The 16718-nt window shown below is 41.7% G+C and overlaps 1 protein-coding gene and 1 long non-coding RNA gene across 2 annotated transcripts in view; one reads left to right on the top strand and one right to left on the bottom strand.

Annotated features, from left to right (window-relative positions):
- ADGRV1 (adhesion G protein-coupled receptor V1) overlaps window positions 1–16718 on the top strand; it is a 517649-nt gene that overhangs the window by 65618 nt on the left and 435313 nt on the right. Inside the window, exons 23-24 of the mRNA XM_084801946.1 lie at window positions 14125–14301; window positions 14844–15024. Of these exons, the coding sequence (XP_084658072.1) occupies window positions 14125–14301; window positions 14844–15024 (358 nt within the window). The remainder of the gene's footprint in view (window positions 1–14124; window positions 14302–14843; window positions 15025–16718) is intronic.
- The window catches only part of LOC311609146, a 1107741-nt gene that overhangs the window by 1008190 nt on the left and 82833 nt on the right, over window positions 1–16718 (bottom strand). The gene's annotated exons all lie outside the window — the stretch shown is intronic.

The raw sequence follows: 16718 nt of genomic DNA, 5'->3' as shown, positions 1-16718 counted from the left end.
GACCATTTTAAAGTAGCTATAGGAGGCTCCTAACTCGGTTGTAATTGTTTCTTATCAACTTTCTTGGCTGGTTTAATTCATTAGGCTGATTTTCAGCCCTTATCAGATCTTCCTTGGTTTCCAAAGACACACGATCGTCTCACTTTCCTGATCAGTGATATGAGATCTCACGAAACCGCTTTACAGGTGCTGTGTGTGACAGCAAAAGCTCCGTGTCCATAGAAGGCTGCCAAGAGACAGGACAGCCTCTAGCTCTGCAACTTGAACTCCTGGGTGAACGTATGTGTGAATTGAGCGATTGAGAAAAACAGGATGAGTAGAACTTGAGAAAATCATTCGTGTCACTGACTCATTGTAACTTAAATGGCAACACCCAGATCTCTGGAACTTCACGTAGCCCCCTAATTTATGTGGCAACCGCAAGACTAGAGAGCATCATTTTTTTTTCATTAATTAATCAATTTGCTTTACATCTTGATCACAGCTTCCCCTCCACACTCCCCTGCCAGCCCTTCCTTTATATTTGCTGTTCCTCCAACTCTTCCCTCACTTTCTCTTCAGAGAAGGGGAGGCCTCTTTGGCATATCAAGATGAAGTAGGACTAGGAGCATCTTCTCCTATTGAGGCTAGGCAAGGCGGTCCAGTCAGAGGAAAGGGATCTGGAGGCAGGCAACAGAGTCAGAGACAGCCCCTGCTCCAGTTGTTAGTGGACCCACATAAAGACCAAGCTCCACATCGGGTATCTATGTGTAGGGGACCTAGGTCTGTCCCATGCATGCTCTTTGGTTGGTGGTTCAGTCTCTGTGAGCCCTTATGGGCCCAGGTTAGTTTATTCTGTAGGGTTGGTTTTGTGTGTGTGTGTGTGTATGTGTGTGTGTATGTGTGTGTCGTCCTTAACTTCTCTGGCTTCTTCAATCTTTTGTCCCCCTCCTTGACAAGATTCCCTATGCCCTGCCGAATGTTTGACTTGTAGGTCTCTGCATCTGTTTCTGTTGGCAGCCGGGTGAAATTTCTCAGAGGACAGTTATACCAGGCTCCTGTGTGCAAGTACAGAAGAATATGGTTAATAGTGTCAGGGGTTCACTCTGTAGTCTCATAGGATGGGTCTCAAGTTGGGCCAGTCATTGGTTGGCCATTCCCTCAATTTCTGATTCATTTTTATCCCTGTGCGTCCTGTAGGCAGAATAAATTTTGGGTCAAAAATTTTGTGGGAGGATTGGTGTCCCTATCCATCCATTGGAAGTCCTACCTGGTTATAGAGGGTGGCCATTTCAGGTTCCATACCTGCTGTTGCTAGGAATCTTAGCTAGGGTCACCCTCATAGATTCCTGAAAGTTTCCCTTGTCCTGGGTTCCTGGCTTGACCCAGAGCTACCCTTCTCCCCACCAATTTCAGTTCTTTCTCCCAGTTCTATTTCCCTCCGTCCTCCCCTCATTTGATCCCTCCTGTTCCCTATGCCACCCTCTCTCTCACCCAGTTCCCTCCCTCCATTTTCCCTGCTGAGTAAGATTCGAACATCCTCCCTTGGGCCTTCCTTGCTACTTTCCTTCTTGGGGTCTGTGGATTGTAGCACGGTTATCTTGAACTTTATGGCTCATATCCACTTATAAGTGAATACATACCATGTATGGCTTTCTAGGTCTGGGTTACCTCACTCAGGATGATATTTTCTAGTTCCATCCATTTGCCTTCAAATTTCATGATGTCTTTGTTTTTAGTAGCTGAGTAGTATTCTATTGGGCAATTATACCACATTTTCTTTATCCATTCTTCAGCTGAGGGACATGTAGGTTGTTTCAAGTTTCTGGCTATTATGAGTAAGGCTGCTATGACCATAGTTGAGCAAGTGTCCTTATTGTATGGTGGAGCTCCTTTTTTTGGTAGATGCTCAGGAACAGTATAGCTGGGTCTTGAGGTAGAACTATTCCCAATTTTCTGAGAAACTGTCAGATTGATTTCCAAAGTGGTTGTACAGGTTTGCACTCGTACCAGCAATGGGGGAGTGTTCCCCTTGCCCCACATCCTTGCCAGCATGGGCTGTTGCTTGAATTTTTGATCTTTGCCGTTCTGCTTGGTGTAAGATGGAATCTCAGAGTCATTTTGATTTGCATTTCCCTGATAACTAAGGATGTTGAACATTTCTCTAAGTGCTTCTCAGACATTAGAGATTCCTCTTTTGAGGAGAATTCTCTGTTTAGCTCTTGTAGATTCTTTTTATTGTTCTCTTTGTTTTTAATTTATTGATTCCAGTCCTGAATTTGATTATTTCCTGCCATCTACTCCTCTTGGGTGTGTTTGCTTCCTTGTGTTCTAGTGCTTTTAGCTGTGATGTTAAAATGCAAGTGTGAGGCCTCGCCATTTTCTTTATGTAGGCACTTAGTGCTATGGACTTTCCTCTTAGTATTGCTTTCATTGTGTCCCATAAGTTTGGGTATGTTGTGCCATTATTTCATTGAATTTTAGAAAGTCTTCAATTTCATTCACTGTTTCCTGATCCAGTGGTCATTGAGTAGAGAGTTGTTCAGTTTCCATGAATGTGTAGGCTTCCTGTTGTTTCTGAGTTGTTGATGTCCAGCTTTAATCCATGGTGACCTGATAAGATACAAGGAGTTATTTCAATTTTCTTGTATCTGTTGAGGCTTGCTTTGTAGCCAAACATACGGTCAATTTTGGAGAAAGTTCCATGAAGTGTTGTGAAGAAGGTATCTTCTTTTGTGTTTGGGTGAAACGTTCTGTAGAGATCTGTTAGGTCCGATTGAGTTATAATGTCTGTTAGTTTCATTATTTCTCTGTTTACTTTCTGTCTCAATGACTTGTCCGTTGGTGAGAGTGGGTTGAAGTCTCCCACTATCAATGTGTGAGGTTCGGTGTGTGATTTAAGCTTTGGTAATGTTTCTTTTGTGAAAATGGGTGCCTTTGCATTTGGGGTATAGATTTTCGGAATTGAAACGTCTTCTTGGTGCATATTTCCTTTGATGAGTATGAAGTGCCCTTCCCTATCTCTTTTGATTGGTTTTGATTTGAACTCTATTTTGTTAGATATTAAAATGATACCCCAACTTGCTTCTCGGGTCTGTTTAGGTGGAACAGCTATTTTCAGCCCTTTCCTCTGAGGTGATGTCTACCTTTGTTGCTGAGGTGGGTTTCTTGCACGCCCCAGAATGATGGATCCTATTTTCGCATCCACTGTTAGCCTGTGTCTGTTTATTGGGAGATTGAGTCCATTGTTGTTGAGAGATATTAATGACCAATGATTATTAATTCATGTTATTTTGACATTGGTGGTGGCGTGGGCACACACATGCATGCCCTTCCCTTCTTTGTTTTTTGCTGGTGTGGGGTTATTTATTTCCTGTGTTTTCTTTGGTGTTGTTAACCTCCTTGGGCTGGAGATTTCCTTCTAATATCTTCTGTAGGGCTGGATTTGTAGATAGAAACTGATTAAATTTGGTTTTTGTCATGGAATACCTTGCTTTCTCTGTCTATGGTGATTGAAAATTTTGTTGGGTATGGTATTCTGGACTGACATTTGTAATTTCTTAGGGTCTGTAAGACATCTTTCTAGGCCTTTCTGGCTTTTAGCGTCTCTTTTAAGATTTTGGTTGTAATTCTGATAGGTTTGACATTATATGTTTGTTGCCCCTTTTTCCTTGCAACCTTAATATTCCTTCTTTGTTCCGTACATACAGTGTTTTGACTATTATGTGGCAGGAGGATTTTCTTTTCTGGTCCAATCTATCTAGTGTTTTGTAACCTTTCTCTGTGTTCATAGGCATATCTTTCTTTAGGTTGGGGAAATTTTCTTCTATGATTTTGTTGAAAACATTTTCTGGGCCTTGGAGCTGGGAATCTTAGTCTTCTATTCCTATTATTCTTAGGTTTGATATTTTCATATTGTCCTAGACTTCTTGGATGTTCTGTGTCAGGAACTTTTTTGATTTAACATTTTGTTAGCGATGTATTGGTTTATTCAGTTGTACCTTCTGTGCCTGAGATTCTTGCTTTCATCTCTTGCATTCTGTTTGTGATGCTTGTGTCTGTAGATCCTGTTCTCTTCCCTAGGTTTTCCGTCTCCAGGATGCCCTCCATTTGTGTGTGTGTGTGTGTGTGTGTGTGTGTGTGTGTGTGTGTGTGTGTGTGTGTATGTGTGTTTTAAATTGCTTCTATTTCCACTTCTAGGTCTTGAACAGTTTTATTTATTTCCTTCACCTGTTTGGCTGTATTTTTCTGTATTTCTTTAAGGGATTTGTACATTTCCTCCTTTAAGGCCTCTGTCATCTTCATAAGATTGGGCTTAAGGTCTACTTCTTGTGCTTCAGCTGTTTTAAGATACCCAGGGCTTGCTATAGTAGGACAGCTGGGCTCTGGTGGTGGCTCTTGTTCATTATGTTCTTACTCTGGCCTTTAGCCGTTTGGTTGTCCCTGGTGCTGGCTGGTCACCTGGATATTCCTGGTGCCTACAGGATGCCTGGCATGTTCCAGAGCCTGGCAGGTCCCCTTGGGAATGCAGGCAGATCTGTGGGCTGGAAGATGGAGCTCAGGAGAGGGAGCACAGCTCATCACTGCTGGCTGTGCTTCAGAGGCAGAGTATTAGTGAGGGGAGGACTGTAACCTGCATGTTCCTGTGTTTGGCAAGCCTCCTTAGGAAGGCAGGCAGAGCAGTGGCCAGTACGGTGGAACTCAGGGGACTTCAGAAATATCACATATGATGATAATGATTTTAATTTGCTCTTTTACATTTACTCATTCATTCATTCTGTGTTTATTTGTTATCTTTGTATGTGTTATGGGCATATATCTGCCATGGAGGTTAGAGGGTAACTTGTGGGAGTCAATTTCCCCCTGCTACCCTGTGGATCTCAGGGATCAAAGTTAAGACATCAAGTTTGGCAACAGATGCCTTAAATTTTGAAGGTCTCAAACCACAAGTCTTTTTTCAAATATTCCATGCCATAAAATAAGAAATGCAAAAAAGATGATCTTTTGTTGCATTACCAGAGCATGATATTTGGAGAGCTGGGGAGCTGGTCAGCTGTCAAGAGCATCTGTTGCTCTCACAGAGGACCTAAGTCTGGTTCAAAACTTCTTGTAACTCCAGCTATGCTGCCCTCTTCTGGTCACTGCTAATATCTGCACACACACACTTAAATGCTTCAGTGTGGCTAGGAGAATTGTTCAGTCATTAGAGTGCTTATCCTCGTCAGTGTCAAAACCCAGTAAAACTAGATAGGCATGGCAGCTACCAGTAATCCCATACTCGGGAGGCAGGCGAGGGGATCCCTGGGGCAAACTAGAGCAGGTGAAATCTGTGAGCCCTTGGTTCTGCAAGCCACCTGCATCAACAAATCAAGGGTAGAGCCACTGAAGTAGAGACGCAACATCAATTCTGGCCAGGCCTTCAGGTGTACATGTAGGGATGCATGGACACACACACACACACACACACACACACACACACACACACACACACACACGGCCCCATAGGGACCCTTACCACATAAGCATACACAAGACAAGACTGAAGGATGCATGAGTGAAGAAAGGCACAGACACAGTTTTGAACCCTGAGCAGCATCAGTTGCTGGTCTCACAGAACGCTATATTTTTCTTGACAACAATGATGGGCAAGCTTTGGTATTTGGCAGATATGTTCACAAAAAAATAAGCTATTGGCTATGAGAAAAACAGAGTCGTTCTGGTGGGTGATACAGATATTCAGTCTTTCACATGAATATCTGAAGTTTGGAAACTTTTATTAGCCAAATTGAGTTTGACTGTTTTCCAGTATTTCAGATGTTTGAGATAGTATTTCAGTGATCTATACCAGTGTGATTGTTTTGTATAATTAAATATGTCAACGTGTGGAAGAGACGAAGAACTCAGTAAGCCAGTAAGTATACATTCTAAATAGTCATTCCTAGCGCAAGATGGACAGTGGGTCAAATGCATCGAAGTATGCTTGTAGGTCACACCAACTCTAAGAAACTGTCACTTTACAAATTTGTTGTAGTACTGCAGTGCCCATGGCTATCCTAAATGTCTACAGAGGCGCCATTGTTTTCCCAGTTACATATGTAAGGCTGCGTTTTCTCTAGGCACTTTAGCCAGAACACAGAGGTAGCGAACACACTGGCTGGAAAAGGTGCTATGAACCCAGCTGTTTTCTGTTAAGCCAGACTTTGGAGAGGTATAAAAACAGACAATGCTGCTTCCTGTTACTGTTTTTTCTTTGTTTTAGAGTGTATAGTGATTACTCAAAATATACATTGTGTTGACAGGCAGACTTAGTGTTGCGTTGCCGTTGCCGTTAGTTACTAGTCACTACTTACTTCATTGTTACATTTGACATACTGTGGGTAACAAAGGAGTTCACTGACAAAGACAGGAACTAGATGGGTTTCTCCCTGCTTTTATGAATGTGCAGGATCCACAAATAAAAAGATTTTATTCTGTGCCCCTTAGGACTTTGCGTTTAATAGCTCCTTGGGTCATTTCCAGAAATGTTGAAAGTGATCATAATTGCATAACTTCTTTTTTACCCGGGCACACTATGTCCCAGGAAATAGCAGGTACTTAATACGTTATAATAGAAACAATCAATAAGCTTATGGGCGAGTAGGAGCTCTGCTAAGTATGAGATGGTTGTTTGGAGCGCAGGCAGGATCTGTATTGAGCGGGTGGCTGATCTTGTTAGACGCAGCATGTTACCCACGTCACCATGTTCCTTCCCCCTGCCTTACTATTCTGTGTAATTTCTGTTATTTCTTCTTTAACTCAGGTTATAAAATCATGTACCCCGTATAATTATTAATTGATGAAATTACTTTTTTTTACAATAACTGGCAGAACTTGCAAGACTCACGTTTTATAACTAATCCTTTGTTTTATATTTTTGTATACATTGCGTAAGAATCGATTTAGAAAATGGCCTGGGAAGATCATGGTGGAGATGAGGATATTGTCTTCAGTTAACTGCGTCAAGTGCCTACCATATTATGTTAATAAATCCCATTAGTGCTCACAGAGCATCACCCAGACATGAAAAGCAATACAAAATCAAATTGGATATGTAGCTCCTTAGCTTTAATGTTGTGTTTCCACGAAGAAGCCTGCTTCACATTTCACAGAACTGCCCTGCTTCTGAGTGCGTGGACTTGAGAACTCTGCTTATTGATCCCCCTTACTTCCGGTCTTCCATTGATGTGAACATTTGGCAGAATGCTGCCTAAGAGCAAGGACCTGGGGGAAATGGCCTAGTGATGGAGAGTATGTGCTGCTCTTGCAGAGGACCGGAGTCTGGTTCCCAGCATCCATAGTGAGCAGCTCACAACTGCTCAGGTCCAGGGGCCTCTAGCATCCTTTCTAGCTTCCAAGGCACCAGCACTTGCAGAAAACAAAGGAGGATATAGTGTGGAGGACCGCTGTCTCTCATGTGAAACCGATAGAAGGTGGCTTCGAAGATTCTGATGCATCCCTTTACTGTCCTGATGTTTGTGTCAGGACTCTAATGTCACTTCATGTAAATATGACAGTTAGGTAAAACCTTCAGATACAGATTTCCGTCTCTGGATAGACTCCCGTGTCAGTAAATTGAACTGGACTTGAGGGCTTTCCCGAACGTGTCAGAAGTGTCAGACTTGTGTTCTTAGGCATCCTGTTCCAGAGGACCATTCCAGGATCAGATGTCAGGCTGTGGGAGGGCAAAAGTGTAAACCTGAAGTAAAGTCTCTGGAGATGACGTGTACGCACCCGAGTAGTGGAGCTGGAATGGTGGACGCGGTACTTATCCCTAAGCCGCAGGAACACGCCTTTTCTCAGTATTGCTCAGTCCTTTTGACACTGAAGTATTGAAAACAATAAAACCTCAGGGGATGCTGTTTCTTGTATAATATTGGTGAATATTAATGGTATACTTCAAAAATATATTTTATTAATTTATTCATATTACATCTCAACAGTTATCCCATCCCTTGTATCCTCCCATTCCTCCCTCCCTCCCATCTCCCCCTACTCCCCTCCCCTATGACTGTGACTGAGGGGGACCTCTTCCCCCTGTATATGCTCATAGGGTATCAAGTCTCTTCTTGGTAGCCTGCTATCCTTCCTCTGAGTGCCAATAGGCCTCCCCATCCAGGGGACATGGTCAAATATGGGGCACCAGAGTTCATGTGAAAGTCAGACTCCTCTCTCCACAATACTTTTTATGGCCAAGCATCCTACGTTATTTGTTCTTATGGACTCTTGACACCTAAAGGAGTCTGTAACTGAAATTTTGTAAGATTTACTTTGCTGAGTACAGCACAGCATTGCATTTTTCTACATACACTTAACACACAGCATGTATTTGAATATACTTGAATAGCGTGTCAGGAGGCTATAGGTTTTGTTGATGGTTTCCCCAGTTGAAGGTGTGGTGAGGAAACAAAGCTTCATTCTACTACTGTTCCCTCCTGATCCTGCTAAAAAGACCTTTCTCGCATTTCTGAGTAAGTCTTTGGATGTATTTACTACCTTTTGCTGAAAGGTTTGAATATTTATATAATCAAATTAATGGCTCATTGGCTCAGGTTGTACAAAAAAATTCATCCTCATTAAAATTTGTGGTTGCCAACACAAATAGGACTCCATTTGTGGTTGTGTGTGCATGTGTGTTTGTGCATGTGTGTGTGTTGTTTGTGTTATTACTACTGTTTTGTTTTGTTTTGTTTCAGTTTAGTATTTTTTGTTAGAGAAAGAACGTGATATTGTATGGGTGGAGGGTAGAATCCGCGAATACATGGGGAGGGAGAAAATATGATAAATAATATATTTTGTAGATTTTTAAGATAATAAATAAAAACAAAATTTGGAGGACAAATTGAAGCAAATCAACAGTCATCTTGTTGGAAGTTGAAATACATAGGAATCCTGCTTTCTAGCGTGTACAGATTTCTTCTTTATAAAGTGAGACTTTTTATTAAATATTTTTTACATATGCATTTATATTATTATACATATATACAATAAACTACCTACAGCAAGAAGAACCATGAAACAACCAGGAATTATCTATATGTTACATTCTTAGTGTTTTTGCTATTTGTACTTGGCAACCTTGAAGAAGATATCTTTTCTATCTTGGTGCATCTAAAATTCTGAACGTAAATCAATATTTATCATATCTCATCATTATCAACTTAAAACATCTGTCTAAGCCTAAAAACATCTTAACCCCTAAACAACTAAGCTTAATTGCAAGACTAAAAAAGTAGAATAAGAACATTATATATTAATATGTTTCAGCTAGTAAAAAAATGAAAGAAATAGGCAGGTACAATGCACACCTGCAAATCCTGCCCAGATTCACTTAAAATACAGCCTTTTTCTAATATTGAGAAACTTTAAAAAATACATTCTCACGTAATACCTTCTTTTATCTGAAAAAAAAAAAAAGAATAAAAGAAAGGAAATTCTGTATGAAAGAAAAATAAATTACCAAGAAATGTAAAGTAAAAAAATAGAGATAATTTAATGAAGCATTTCTCTCATAGCACATGGGTATCTATATTTTCAAAGGAGGAAATGCTTGTATATAGTAGTATCTTACTAGAGTCTATTTGTGATGCTTGTTTAATTTTCCTCCAAGTCCAGGAATAATTATGATCTGTTTAAGAAGGCTCTAGAAAGAGTTGATGGGCATCCAGTGGAGGGGCCTCTGACCCTGGACCACACTCTTCCATCACACATTTGCTCAGGTACATCCTGCTGGTAGTGTGCAGGTGCCATGTGGAGCCTTTAGAGGCATCACATGGGAAGCAATACTATGTCGGAGTCTCTCTGTCTCGTTCTCTCTCCAGCCCTTAAGGTTGGAGGGCCTCACCAAAGGGCCAGCCAGTCCTTTCCTAACATGCCGGATGCCTTTCTAGAAGCCATCACAGTCACCTGGTTAGGTCGTGAGGACACTGAGCCCGATAGACAGAGAGCGACAGGAGCAGGAGATACAAACACACACATGCTTAACCACTGATGCTTCAGAGGTAAGATGGGAGCCAACAGAGCCATGCACACAGGGGCTATTTAGGGCATCCTATGACAGGTGTGCTGTGGCGTACTGGCTTGGGAAGGAACTCAGGTTTACCTGTAAGAATGGTCCTCGGAAGGTTACAGCTTACTTGGTACCCTGAAGTGATACAAAGATAGTTATTTAAAACCAGAAGAAAAACTGTAACCCTAGAAATAACCTGTGGCTCACAACACAAATGCTGAACTGAGGTCTCTGGTCCAGGTTTGATGTGCCTATATTTTTATTGTTGCTTGTTTGGAGTGGGAATAGTTGCCTGTGTTTACCATACCTTATGGATGAACTCAAAGTTACAACCAAATGCAAAACTCAGTTTGTATTTAACTTATTATATTTTATTAAGGACTTTACATTTATATTGAAAATCATTTATTCATATTCATACAGTGTGTTCTGATCATGGTTCTCCCCCAACCAACCCACTTACCCAGCTCCATGTCTTTCGCCCTCTGTTTAGAAAACAAGCTGAGAGGCAAATAAAAAACAAACAAACCAGACTGAAAAACAAAACCAAGAAACACGTAGAGAGACAGACAGGCACTCAATAGCCAAAGTTGTGGGAAAAAAACCCCCCACAAAAACCTGAAACCATAATAAACAACAAGCAAAAGACTTAAAGATGAAAAATGCCCAAACAAAGCAACACGAGACAAAAATCTACAAATTATTTTGAGTTTGTTTTGTGTTGGCCATCTACTGCTGGGCATGGGGTCAACCCTTAAGTGTGCTTTCTATGCCCCAAAAAGACTCTGTTAGAGAAAATAATTTTTCCTTTGTAAGAAGTTGTCAATTGGAGATTAACTTGTTGATTAAGGATGGGAGCTTGTATCTACTACCCCCTCTTAACACATTGGAACAGTACAATGCCATCAAAACTATTTTATCTAGTGGAATTGGATGCACTTAATTTCCTTCCTTGTGTCTGAACTCACTACTTGCGTTACCTCAGCCTGTCTTTATACATCACGTTTCTTTCTTTCTTCCTTCCTTCCTTTCTTTCTTTTTTCTTTTTTTAAGAATTTTTTTAATTATTTATTTTTAAATATTTATTTATTATGTATACAGTGCACATCAGGTCACATTATAGATGGTTGTGAGCCACCATGTGGTTGCTGGGAATTGAACTCATGACCTCTGGAAGAGCAATCAGTGCTCTTAACCTCTGAGCCATCTCTCTAGCTCCTATACATCCCTTTTCAAACTTCATGTGTGTAATGGCCCTAGTGTATGGCCTTTGATACCGTTTATCTCTTGACTTCCAAATTTATGGGATCGATCCTGGCCTTGCTGGAACTGTAGGGTCATTCCACAGCTGTCAGGTTGAGGCATCTCTTGGCTGTTTTGTTAGCCAATTACATCAGTATATACTTAGAACTTGTCTATAATTCTTAACAAAAAGTTCTTTGACAGATGTGTAAGGGAGAACCTGCTTGAAATGTTGGCACTTGCTGAAAGCAGGCTACCTTGTTTTTTTCCTTCTGCTTCTATTTGGAGGGGACTGAGAAGGACATAGAGGCAGAGCTATAAACAGCTTATTGGACACCCCGTCTCATGAGGGGGGAGAAGCATGATGTATGAAGGGATGCGTCCTCTTGAGCAATGCTAGTGACACAGCTGGCTGACTTAGGGACTTAGAAGAATCAAGATGACTAGAAGTAAGTATGTTTATACGTGCAGTAAACTTCAAACCCCTACCCAGACCTAGCCAATGGACAGGACATTCTCCACAGTAGAGTGGAGAGTGGGGTCGGACTTTCACACGAACTCTGATGTCTCACCTTTGACCACGTCCCCTGGAGGGGAAGACCTGGTGGCACTCAGAGGAAGGATAGCAGGCTACCAAGAAGAGACTTGATACCCTATGAACATATACAGGGGGAGGTAATCCCCCTCAGGAACAGTCATAGGGGAGGGGAGTAAGGGGAAAATGGGAGGGAGGGAAGAATGAGAGGATACAAGGGATGGGATAACCATTGAGATGTAATATGAATAAAATAATAAAAAAAAGGATGTTTGAGGAAGAAGGATGCGTGTAAACATTGGGAATCAGAGCTAAGTCTGAGATGGGCATTTTTTTTTTTAGTTGATTGTATCCAGCCACTTTGCTGAAAGTTTATTTTTATTTTTATTATTTTTAATATATTTTATTAATTTATTCATATTACATCTAAATTGTTATCCCGTCCTTTGTATCCTCCCATTCCTCCCTCGCCCCCATTTTCCCCTAAGGATAACAGGCTACCAAGAAGAGACTTGATACCCTATGAACATATACAGGGAGAGGAGGTCCCCCTCAGTCACAGTAATAGGAGAAGGGCATTTTCAACGGACTCTCAGCACTTAAGAAGCCAACATGAGACTTCCTCGCTTATTCGTCGGATTCTCCTGTGCCACCTCAGTGCTGTCATGAACAGCAGCACGATGGAAGGGATACAGGGATAGGATAGTGTGAGGTCATTGTTCCAAGACTCATCTACAAACTGTGCAAGTATCTCAGGCTGTAAGCGAGACACCAGGGACCAACGTTGAGCACTTTGGCAGTGAATCATTCAGTGGCAGACTGATCTCAGCCACAGGAACAGCAGTTCACTCTTAGCGGAATTGATGTAGCTAATGGATTTGCATTCCCAGTACCACTTGCCGGAGCCAACACCTAAAGGCTTAATGGGTGCCTGTTTTAATCAGTTGAGAACATCTATCATGTGGCGGCATATTATGTGAAAGTCTGACGATGGGCACACCAGCATAGGAACCACTTGTCTTGTACAGTCAGTGATGTCATCAGCTCCTCTGTACTAGGTAACTGAAACCAAGGCTTGGGAAGCAGGAAGCAGAACTGAGGCTGCCCTAGGTCCCGCCCACAAGCCTTTCTGATGCAGAGTCTGAATCTGCCTCTGGCCTTCATCCTTTACACCCACCACATTAGATGTTTTGCTCTGCCTGGGTTTCCGGGAATAACTTGACTGAGGAGGTATGCTTGGCACCTCACTGCACTCCATCCGGTTGCTTCATCTTGCACCGCATGGCCAGCAGACGAAGAGCTGATGTGTTGACCCACGTGTGTGCCCTCCTGTGGACTACAGAGCCACTTAAGTTCCTGCCACTTTTTGAAATTCAGGGTTTGCTGGAGAAAGTTCTGGCATGTCTATTTGCTTTGAGAAACCTTCCCGCTGGTACCTGCCAATAGACGTGTGCCAAATGATTTTTCTCCGGCCCTGATGGAAGCACCAAAGTGCATCTCACGTTGTGGGCGATACTTGCCCCTCTCTTCAGTTGCAGTTTCCTGTGAATCGTGCTTCCAAATGTAAAAGCAAAGCCAAGCTGAGATCCTCTAGGGAGGATGCTGATCTATTGGATGTTTTGCTCTGCCTGGGTTTCCGGGAATAACTTTACTGAGGAGATACACTTGGGACCTCACTGGTGGTTTATTTATTTGTATGTTTATTTTAGGAGTCAGGGCCTTACCGTGTAGCCCAGGCTGGCCTGGAACTCACAGAAATCTTAATCTTCTTCCTTAGTCTCTCAAGTCCTGGGATTAAAAGTCACCACATCTAGCTAGACAGTTCTAAAGTGTTTACCCTTTGTACTTTGTACCATTCCCAAATGATTCCACCCAGAACACTGTATCAGTGCCATTATAACCATCCCTCGGATGTCCCTGATGATGCGTCCAGCCTTGCAACATTCTCTCAGCCCTGATCTGGTCTGTCTGTGCTACCTCTTTTGCTGTATTTTGAGACTGTTGGCGTCTTTGGACTTCCTTTATTTGGTGGAAGGGTCCTGCGTTGTTTTGCAGCCATCACACCTGGCACTGTGCCTCGCAGGCCGGAGCTACCAATGAATGAACTACTTACGTATTAAAGACATTACTATTGTTTTTGCTCTGTACCTTATAAGCATGGGAGGAAACTGTGCTCGCAAATACACTTTGCAAATGCAGAGGCCTCCATCCTGTTGAGAGATGTGGGAAGTCATACAACCAAGTAGAAGGACTCCTGGAAACCAGTGTCATCACTGGTGTCAATGGCACCATGCATTTAAACATTATTTATGCTCAATTACAGATCACAGAGGAGGGGTCCACCACTTCCTGTGTGGTGGAGCGGACCAGGGGAGCTCTGGACTACGTCCATGTTTTCTACACTATTTCACAGATCGAATCAGAAGGCGTCAATTACCTCGTTGATGATTTTGCTAATGCCAGTGGCATTATCACCTTTCTGCCTTGGCAGAGGTCTGAGGTAAACTCTACTGCAGCCTGGGTTTCTTTGGATGCTTCCCAGAAAGTGTTGCATCATCTGTTTATTTATTCATTGATTGGCAATTCCTTGGTGCTTAGAGTATTTTGAACTGTATTTGAAATCAGGTGTATCTATTATCCTATAAGACAGAAAATAATTTAGTCTTTCTACAAGAGGAAAATTAAGAATTTTGAACGTTGCATAAATTCTTTACTGCTGATATAATAATATTAATATAGATCGAGGATATATCATCCCAGATTTGACTTATTACATATCTTATTTACTTTCCTATTTTGAAACATTTGTACGTTTATATTGCTGCCACAAAGTACTTTACATTGGTGAGTTTATAAGCAGCAGCATTTTGTTGTTTATAGTTTGAAATCATGGGATACCCAAGGGCAGGATGGCAGCAGATTCGATGTCTGCATCCTATGTGGGGTACCCAAGGGCAGGATGTTGTTTTACCCATCCCAACTCAACCCAAATTAGTTGTTTTACCCACGTGATAATTACTACCATGCTTTTGCAATGAACAGGTCCTGAATCTGCACATTCTTGATGAGGATGTTCCTGAGCTAAATGAATATTTTCGGGTGACGTTGGTGTCTGCAGTTCCAGGAGATGGAAAACTGGGTTCGACTCCCATCAGTGGTGCCAGCATAGACCCTGAGAAGGAAACCACAGACATCACCGTCAAAGCTAGCGATCACCCGTATGGTAAACCGCTCTCTGTTGCAATATTGTTCTCTCGTCTCTTGCTGTCTGTACTCGGTGTTTTTAGGAACTTCTTACAAGTGAGTCCGAGCTAGAACTCTCTTAAGGGCTCTTCAAGTGCTGATGTCTGTGTTGCTATTTTGTAGGGTGCTGTTCATGAAAGAAAATGTAAACATCAACTTTTAAGCTTAAATAATATATTCAGTAAGCTTTGCGGGGTTATTTAAAGTGAAAAAATACTTTTATGTCGTTATCAGAATTCATATAATTAAGATATTTATGTTGACGTATTAACATGGAAGTAATTAAAGTTCATAACTTATGTTTTATTAGGTTTCAAAAAAGTGGGGTTGCCGCTATAGTAGTTTGTACTAACAAGTGATGGTTTTAATTGATAATTATCATTATGACATTAAATTTTTTTATTAAAATAATATTTTGTGGGTGAATGAAGGAAGGATATCTTTAAATGTCTGGGTAGGGAAACTAGGAGTGTCTTATTCTGTGCTTAGAGTTAAGTTTTAAAGAAAGCGCTGCACATTTTTTAGAATGTTATCAGTGTGGCTGTATATCAATTTTGTAACTCCAGAACCTTGTCAAATAAGAGTAAATGTTTGGAAATGTAAAAATTTTAATTCCCTTACTGTTTCTATTATTTTATTGTTCAGTGGAATTAAACAGATCTCTTTGGATAGTGACAAGTGGAAAATTAACTTTTAATGTTTGACATGATGACATTCCCAGAAGTCATGGGAAACTCCCTGTTCCTCTGGCTCTTACAGTGTTTTTGCCCCCCCTCTTCTCAGTGACTCTGAGCTTTGGGTGTCAGTTTGAGTTACGGTTGTATCAGTTGGAGCAATTGTGCAGTGTGGACTGGTTGTAGTTTCTATAGAAGTCCCTATCTGGTTCATAGAGGACTTTCTTCCCCGAGGGGTGAGGACGGCATTTACATGTAAGGACACGTGTTTAAAATGTAGTTAGGAATTATGCTACATTCATTTACCATGTTTAGTAAGGTGGTGGTTATTGGCTCATCCAAGATCCACAGTACCAGGCATGATTTGCTTTTTGCTGAGAGGGTTTTAGGGCCAATCAAAGAGCCTTTGGTTACTGTCAGGGCATGCGTGCCACTGCTCCTCCCGTAGGATTGCTGTGCCACAGTGGTGGTTGCTGTGGTTGATTGGCATCAAAGTGGGGTAGGACTATTGGTTGCTTCCCTCTTACACTCTTACTATTTGACATGATAAAGGCTTAAAAACAATTATGAGTGTAGCTTCTGACATTTCTATGACACAACCAGACGTCCTTTTGGGGGAGGATTTATTTATTTAATTTATTCAGATTACAACTCAATTGTTATCCCATCACTTGTATCCTCCCGTTCCTCCCTCCCTCCCGCTTTCACTCTATTCCTCTCCCCTATGTTTGACTGAGGGGGACCTCCTCCCCCTCTATATGGTCATAGGCTCTCAAGTCTCATCTTGGTAGCCTGCTTATTCTTTCTTTGAGTGCCACCGGGCATCCCCACAATCAGACATCTTACTCACCAACATGACTGCCTAAACATGAGCTGAACAAGGATGGTACCAACACACATGCTAACATAGACAGGGCAAATCTCATAAGCCTCAACCATGTACAGAGAACTGCAGGCAGCCAGGGATGCTGAGCGGAAGAAACAGTTTTCCCTGCACCAA

This window comes from Acomys minous (assembly GCF_964271855.1).
Source record: "Acomys minous genome assembly, chromosome: 11".
Taxonomy (NCBI): Eukaryota; Metazoa; Chordata; class Mammalia; order Rodentia; family Muridae; genus Acomys; species Acomys minous.
The sequence above is the reverse complement of the archived record's forward strand: the minus strand, read 5'-3'. Positions and strand labels throughout refer to the sequence as shown.